We start from the raw sequence: 8964 nt of genomic DNA, 5'->3' as shown, positions 1-8964 counted from the left end.
AAGGGAATGCTTTAGTGCTGGCAATGCTGGATATGTTCACAATGTTGCCTTTGGTCTTGATCAGATGTGGTACCGCAAGCATAGTTAGTTGAAGCACTCCGCGTATGTTGATAGACATTATCCTATCATACTTTGCCAATGTGGTATCTCTAATACCACCCACTTCTGTTACACCAGCATTATTTACAAGAACGTCCAATTTACCGAAGTGATTTATCGTTTCATTCACAATTCTCTCCACGTCCGCTTCTTTAGCTACATCAGCTATTACCGGGTGTGCTTTGATTCCTTTTGATTTTTCACATTGTTCGGCGACGGCTTTCAAATTCTTCTCATTTCGTCCGACTAATACTAATTTTGCTGATAGCTGTGACATGTGAACTGCGATTGCAGCTCCAAGGCCCGAGCTCGCGCCGGTGATAAGAACTACTTTATCTTTGAAATCCATTGCTATAATAACACGACTGTTTTAAGGAACTTATACACGAGACACAACTGTAAGATAGCACGGTCAATGCTAGAGTGCGGAATTAAATTGGCCAACATCCATATTTAACCAGTTCCGCAAATAAATTGTCTGATGACATAATATTGCTTTTTCGGGCGTGATAGTGATCATTCAATTAATCATTCAAATAAAGCCACAATACAAGTATGTTATGACGATGCAAAAGTGCTTCTAGAAGTCTAAGTAAATAAATAAATGTATGTTTCAGTTTTAGTTTATACATTTATATTCAAAGAGATACTTGAGTTGTTATTAGGTAATATTTCTAAACAGTTTACTATAATAAGATTAATTATTTATAATATACAGTTTTTAATATTTTTTTTTCTTACTTGATAAAAAAATATTGCTGGTATATTTTCAAAGGTTATAGTTATATATTTTTCGTTTGTTTATTTCACCACATTGTCTTCTGGACTTAAATACTCTAGACTTAATAAACTCTTTATTGCCTATATATGCCTATATAAGATAGTAGTTTGTTAATATTATCTCATATTGAAAACATAATTTAAGTTGCTATTTACATATGCAATTTATAACTGTATAAAATAATCACATGTTGAATGAACACACGCATCATTCATTAGTTTCCTATGGTCATTTTATGTTTGACTTTGGTTGATTTTATGGTCTTTAAATATTAAAGTTTTCATAAATATGCATGAAATAAAACGTAACATGGTCAGCTGTGTCTCCTAGCTAGTGAAACATTGGCATGAATGCATTGTTTTGGCAACCTTTTTATATTTTTACATAAACATGAATTGTGACTGTTATAAATTGTAAATTTTAATAATAAAATGAAGTATGTTATTATGTTTTTTAAATTAGTAAGTTACATTACGCAGTAAACTTCATAATAATCGAAATGAAAAATGAATGACTTAGCAGATATAAAATAGTTCTTGGAAATAATTATCTACTGTTGTTATGTTGCACCATAATTTAAGCTTCGATTGTTTTGTTTTTAACCGATTTCAAAAAAGGAGGTTACCGATTTGTTTGTTTTTTGTGGTTGCTGCCTCACAACGGCGTGAGCCGATTTTTATGATTCTTTTTAATTTGATATTGCCACTGTTATCGCGTATACTATAAGACTGACCTGGCTTCATGTGTGGGTTTATAACTGATATAAGATAAATAAACTTGTAGGAACTCTACAAGTTTATTTATCAAATTCTGTTGTATGATGGTTATTCGATTTAGTAATTGAGTTTGGTAATAGCTCTTATGCGACATCGCATGAGAGTTTGTCACAGTAAAGCTTGTATATATACATAATGCTAATGTTTGTTGTTTTTTTTTATGTTAGAGTGGGAAACCGAGCCGATGGTCTGCTTGATGGTAAGCGACCACAACCGTCCAAGATCATTTGCATAGATAGGACCACTACAAATGCGTTGCACGTTTTTAAGTAAAAAATAAAGGATTGACAAGGAGAAAAACATTTATTTTCATTAATTTATTTATACACTAGCTACGCCCCGCGGTTTCACCCGCGTAAATCCGTATCCCGTAGTAATATCGGGATAAAAAGTTGCCTATATGTTATTCCAGTTGTCCAACTGTCTACGTACTAAATTTCATTGCAATCGATTCAGCAGTTTTTGCGTGAAAGAGCAATTATTTAGCTATTAGTAGGATAGGATGTAACATTCAATAAAGAAATTAACTAGGTATTGGGTACAATTTAAGGTATTTCTTGTATCGTTATTGTATGTGTAAAATTGCATAAAATTTTAGGAGAATTTCGTTGCAATTGTTTATGATAATTGATTTCAGACTGTATTAGCATATATTTTTAATATGGAAAAGATTTTACTTAAAACAACAACGTTTATTTTGTTCAGGAATATTTAGTTTTATCACAATAAAAGATGACAAGAGCAGAGTCGGGGGTTATAAAAATACATAAAGGTGACTCTTAACCTTTTCTATTCGTGATAAACACTTTCAATACACTTGAGGGAAAGATGGGACGGATATGAAAAATCTATGAATACCAAAAAACACCCAACAAAGGTGCATTGTGCTGATTCATCGTTCAGTCAGCAATAGTGGTATGCAAATATACATTTATTGTATGGCATTTTCATATTGTTATTTTTTCTGTTTTGGGAAATAGAATGACTGAGTTGTGTTGCTTGATTTTACGTGGACAGTATGAGCTTACAGGTTAGTCTTTGGGATGTATAACAATCTTTATATTTATAGGTATGGTGACGATAAAGATGATAATATGATAAATAACATCTCGTCTATTTAAACAGTATTTATTTGTATTGCCTTGAGTACAACTCATTACGTGTCTTATACTTTAATGGTATATTCATAGTACTGTTTTTTATACAACGGTTTCAATACATACAACAAAATTAAAACAAAATAAAGCGAATCAAAATTTTGTTATGAAGCAAATAATTTAACGTATTTTAAAAACTGCAACAAATGAAATTACACCAGCGATTTACCACTGTCAACAGGATGAGTGCATCCAGTGATGCTCTTAGCACAATCACTCGCGAGGAATGCCACCATAGCCGCGATGTCGTCCGCTTCAGCCAATTTCCCTAGCGGTGTAGTTTCAATTACTTTCTTAGATAATGAATCCACCTCAACATCGGAGAATCCGGCTACGTTCAAAATATTTGTTTTCACCAGGCCGGGGTTAACTGCATTCACGCGAACACCATCCGCAGCTAAATCTAAAGCGATGCACTTCGTGAAGTGGTCTAATGCCGCTTTTGACATGCAGTAGGCTAACATGCCAGGGGCTGCTCTGGTGCTTACAATGCTGGATATGTTCACAATGTTGCCTTTGGTCTTGATCAGATGAGGAACAGCAAGCATAGTTAGTTGAAGCACCCCGCGAACATTTGTAGACATTATCTTATCATATTTTGACAATGCTGCGGTATCCTTAATACCACCCAGTTCTACTACACCAGCATTATTTACAAGAACGTGCAATTTACCGAAGTGATTTATCGTTTCATTGACAATTCTCTCCACGTCTGCTTCTTTCGATACATCAGCTATTACTGAGAGTGCTTTTATTCCCTTTGATTTTTCACATTGTTGGGCGACAGCTTCCAAATTTTTCTTATTTCGTCCGACCAATACTAATTTCGCTGATAGCTGTGACATGTAAACTGCGATTGCAGCTCCAAGCCCCGAGCTCGCGCCGGTGATAAGAACCACTTTATCTTTGAAGTCCATTGTAATGATTGCACAAGTTGTTTTGATAAAAAAAACCTTTACATAGGACACAACTGCAAGATATCACGGTCAATTCTAGACTGCGGAATGACATACGCTCACACGTATTTATTTAGTATTTAATGACTTCTGCAAATTTAACTTTAAACGGCATTGTGTTATCAAGGGTGTGGGTAATGGCTTATTGAAATAATATACCGCAAAATTGTAGATATATTTTCATACATCTTTTTAGTTTCCTTATCTTATCATGACTTCTAACTAGTTTGAATATATTTCATTAAGTATCATAAATATAAGATAATTATTTTAGATAATCACTAAATTGCTAAAGGCATACTTGCCTTATTATAAGTTTAACTCATCAAAGTAAATAATATCTACATTTATTTAAGAATTAAATTAAACATAATATATTTACGGTTAAAAAATTAGCAAGATACATCATATTGTTACGCTATAATTATCGGAATAAAAAATGAATGACTTGTTTTCTTTGTATCAGAACCTTGCCTGGTAGAGATCGCTACCTAGCGATAAGGCCGCCCTTTGCGAATTTAATTTAAGTTTTTTTGTACGCCTGCTTATTTTTCGATTTTTACGCAATAAAGAATTTTCATTCATTCATTCAACCTTCTTAGAAATATCATCTAATGCTCTTATTTTTAGTGAAGTTTGTAGTTCAAAAGGATAAAGAATTCCTTTGAGTTTTATAAAATAATGGTAAACAGTGGATAAACTTTTTCCATTTAATAATTGTCAAAACAAACGAGCTGTAACATTTTTGTTTATAGTAAGACGAAGGTTTTAAATTTGATGGTTGATTGAAAATGATGTTGATTGAATTTAAAAAAAATTGCAAAATAATCTATTCTATGTAAAACGACATTACCGATTACATAAATGAAAATGTTTGATGAGCGAGGCAGTATAAACCGATTATATTTAAATAATTTTCGAAAAAATCGAAAAAGATCACACGCACAAACATAAAATTCAAATTTAAAAGTCAGCTAAAACGTATGTGGCATTTAGAAATTAAAAACTTTTTAACGGATTTTAAACGCGATTTATTTATTATATTATTATTCCGACGTTTCGAACACTTTACAGCGAGCGTGGTAAATAATGAAACGCATTTAAAATCCCTTAAGAAGATTTTAATTTCTAAATCCTATTAATATTATAAATACGAAAGTTTGTAAGTATGGATGTATGGATGTTTGTTACTCTTTCACGTAAAAACTACTGAACCAATTGCAATGAAATTTGGTACGTAGACAGCTGGATAACTGGAATAACCTATAGGCAACTTTTTATTCCGATATTCCTACGGGATACGGACTTACGCGGGTGAAACCGCGGGGCACAGCTAGTGTATAATACTCGTGTAAAATCAACACACAAGAAAATACTATGTATGTTGCATGTTTACCACGATATCACGGTCAATGCGAGAGGATGTAATAGAATTGGTCAACACTCAGTCCAACGACTGACAAATCAAATATAATAGGACATAATCATGATGATAAAAGCATAATCAGGGTTTGTATAAATACGAGTAGATGAAGATGACTCTAAACCTTTTCAAGTCAGTGTACTGATAAACATTTTCAATATTTTACGGGATAGATGGATATGGGAATCCACGAGTAAATTAATTCAAAGGACGTGACAATTTTATCTCGAAAGGGAATGGTTTGGGATTGTACGGATTCAAGGCTCAGTCAGCGCTTGTCAAGATATATAGCTACATTGTTCTTTTTAATAGTTAATAAGTTTTTATCCTGGAAAGTTCAGTTAAGGGAGGAGTTACAATCACATTTGACATATTAATAAGCGAAGATTTCATCAGATAGACCATTTCGAATAAGCACTTTTAAAGCGTATAAATTGGTCTTATAAAATGTAAGAAATATTATCGATTACAAAGTTATTTTCAACATGCACACAGCAATGGACAATAACAATTTCAAAATAAAAAAGACCTTATTGATAAATGTTATGGTACAAATTAATAGCGAATCGATTAAATTTAAAAGCAATTTCGGAGGCCATTCGTATCAGAGCATGTAAATCACAAAGGAGTCATGTAAATGGTGTTACAGTTGTTTACTCTCCCATAATGGCCTCTGACAAACCAATAGACCCAGTGCAATGTAGATAGATTAACGTATAAACGGCGCTATTCATTTCAGTTTTGGAATATTGATTGTTTATATTTTAGTTATGATGCAGCTTACGTGACACTGTTGATATTTTCATGTCGTAATCAAAATTAATTTCAAAACATGGTATACGATACCCTATCTAGAAAATCGGTCACAAACGTTCCAACTATTTTATCAAACCAAAAATCACGCGCACGTTTGTCGGTTAATAAATAAGAATTCAGTTTTAAATAAAATAACAGTATTTTGAATTTTCTCAATAAATGATCTTCTGAATTTCTATCCAAATGTCTACAAAAAAAATTGTTAATTGGCAAAACAACTCATATATTTGAGAATTTTTCTTTTTATATTGTTTCTTTAGCTGTCTATAAATTGTTAACTCTCTTGTCTGTTATACCCAAAACGGGCATCAATCAAACGCGAAAATTGCTTCTCTCCTCGCGACAGGTTTAAAACCCAATCCCTTTTAAAGCCACACAACTATAGAAAATATGGGGGCGATGATTGACTTTAGTCGAAATAATTGCGATCTCATCTTTAGGTAGATTATAGTATAAGTGAACTTCTCTGGTGTATTTGTGTTCAGAAATAATATTTTCATGTCTACTTTTAATTCGTTATTAATAAAGTGAAATTCATTTGCTTTACTTGTAGTTAAATAATGCAGATGTTACAACTAATTGTTTGTATATTCTGGAAGAGATCGCTACGTAGCGATAAGACCGCCATTTGGACATCTTCTCTCTTTAGTTTGTGTTTATCTATGTTTTCCGGAAAATTCTTGTGTGCAATAAAGTGTTATCTATTATTTTATGTGAAAGTTTGTGGGTAGCCTGATGGTTAGCGACTTATGGATTGCCACCTTAAGTGGATGAGGCTTAATCAAAAGGATCGACGAAAGGAATTAACCATAGGATTGGGAAGGGTAAGGTTTTCCTTGCTCTTCCTTCCCAGTCCTCCCGAGACGCGTATCCTTTTGGATACAGGTCTCAGCCCTACTCACTGAAATTTCATGTCATCAAAGTAAAAAACGAAGTCATTGACATTTGTGCAGCCGTTCTTAAAATTAGAGCAGGGTATAACTGACTTGTTTTTTTGACTTTAACTATTCGCGCAGTTTAAGAAGTCGATTTCATTATTAGTACATAAAATCGCGTTCCACTGTATGTGTAATGCGTGTATAAGAAAATTCTATTATCCAATACGAGAATAACGCGAGATTATAAGTATAAGTGAAAACGGTAATGAGTCATTGTTTATAATTCATAAAAATGAATAGAACTTAAATAAATTTTATTTTGTTATGAGATAGATCGCATATATAGACTAAACATAATTTGAAACGGTAATCGGTCAACTAACAACAAATTCAGATGTTTTTGTTCAAATATTATGAATAAAGTAAAATGAGCATTCGAAGAAAATATTCATACATAAAATAAAAAAAAAAAACATCAAATAAATGGTAGTTAGGTAGGTACCAATTAATTTGACAAGATGGAGATAAGAACGGCTGAACGCATTTTAATGATTTTTGGATTGTTGGATTTGTCTTCACGTAGATCAGGATAACAACTGTAAAAAGAATCTCAAACCACAGATAACGTAATAATGCTGAAAAACTTATTAAATTTATTAAATTATTATATGGTGTCCAAATAATTAAATTTATCTTGCCGTGTCTATGGAACTATTAAGTTTGTGACATAGATCAGTTCTTATTGACAATCGACATAGACAAATCCTACCAACACGCAGGTTTTGAAAAATTAATAGATGTATGTTTGTTTCTTTTTCACGCGAAAACCTCTTACTGGTTTTTGCCCACTGCTTCGACTCTTATATTTAAGTATTTCTGCTTTACTTGTGTCAACGAATAGATGTGTATAATATTTGATGCATACACACATATGATTATATCTTAGATCTTAGACATTTCAGCCTCTTATGAAAGAGATGAATTTCGATCTTTTCTGTACCACAGAACATCAATTAAAAAAATATATGGCCTTTTTTAAACATTAATCTAATATCAATATAATCTAGTAAATTATAATACGAACGACGTTTTTAATTGCATTACAATGGTACATAGATGTACTTGTAATGGGACTTATACTCTTTTTTCACTTATACTACGATTGTTTATAGCTGTAAGTTTTATTTGAATTAAATAAATAAATAAATTAGACTCCATCGTCAATGCATTTCTATAATTGCGTATTGCGAGTAGACTATATTGTCAATATGTAAACCATTGCTGTAAATTATTTACATCAATGGAATAAGATAATTTCAAATGTTATTTTCATGTACTAACATAGTTTTTAAGCATTTTGCTACTAACAAACTAAATGAATATATTAAACAGATTATATAATTATGTATGAGGTGATTAAATTTAAATAAATAAACACCCTGCAAATGTTATGTTATGGCGGCCGCGCTGGTGGTTCGTCTGATTTAAGCGTGAAGATTATTAGAGGTAGCGTCCACCGTCCATGAAGATTATTAGAGGTAGGACATATACAAATGCGTTTCTAGTTTTTAACTGGTAGGGTATAATGAAAGGGAATGAAGGAATGGACTTAGATGAGTGAGGAATACGATATGGGCTTCCGCCTCTCCCACTTACCGTACGTAATAAACAATCATATAAGTAAAAAATATAGTCATATTGGTTCAGTTGGTATAAACGCACCAAACATCTCCATTCACCAATAAAGCGGACCAGACGTACGTTTGAACAGTTTCCACTATGCAATATACTAATATACAATGTTTACTCAGCCAGGAGCCTATCAAAGCTTTGATATTCCCTCTACATGGTCAATTAACTTGTTATCGCGATCAAGCGTCAGTGGTTAGGGCTTCGATTAAAATTTTCAATGCACTAAAGGATCAAAGGGATGACAGGTTTCGTTTGAAAGTTGCGTGTGAACTACTGGATGTGGCTTGGAAATTGGGTGTGTTATTTTGCGAGGGATTTATAACTAACGAAGCTGCCATGTCAATTGTTTTGATGTGTTCTATACGCAAATGAAAGATCTTATCTAT

General features: G+C 32.6%; 2 protein-coding genes across 2 annotated transcripts in view; both read right to left on the bottom strand.

The window, feature by feature from the left end:
- LOC119829141 (uncharacterized oxidoreductase SERP2049-like) overlaps positions 1–489 on the bottom strand; it is a 1730-nt gene extending 1241 nt beyond the window's left edge. Inside the window, exon 1 of the mRNA XM_038351542.1 lies at positions 5–489. Coding sequence (XP_038207470.1) covers positions 5–448 — 444 coding nt within the window. The 5' untranslated portion in view covers positions 449–489. The remainder of the gene's footprint in view (positions 1–4) is intronic.
- A 2351-nt stretch (positions 490–2840) lies between these two features.
- On the bottom strand, positions 2841–3799 carry LOC119829000 (4-formylbenzenesulfonate dehydrogenase TsaC1/TsaC2-like). The gene has a single exon (XM_038351347.1). It carries the CDS (start codon positions 3728–3730, stop codon positions 2966–2968), a length of 765 nt encoding a protein of 254 aa, XP_038207275.1. The 5' UTR covers positions 3731–3799; the 3' UTR covers positions 2841–2965.
- Between the last annotated feature and the right edge of the window lie 5165 nt (positions 3800–8964).

This window comes from Zerene cesonia, chromosome 9 (assembly GCF_012273895.1).
Source record: "Zerene cesonia ecotype Mississippi chromosome 9, Zerene_cesonia_1.1, whole genome shotgun sequence".
Lineage (NCBI taxonomy): Eukaryota > Metazoa > Arthropoda > Insecta > Lepidoptera > Pieridae > Zerene > Zerene cesonia.
The sequence above is the reverse complement of the archived record's forward strand: the minus strand, read 5'-3'. Positions and strand labels throughout refer to the sequence as shown.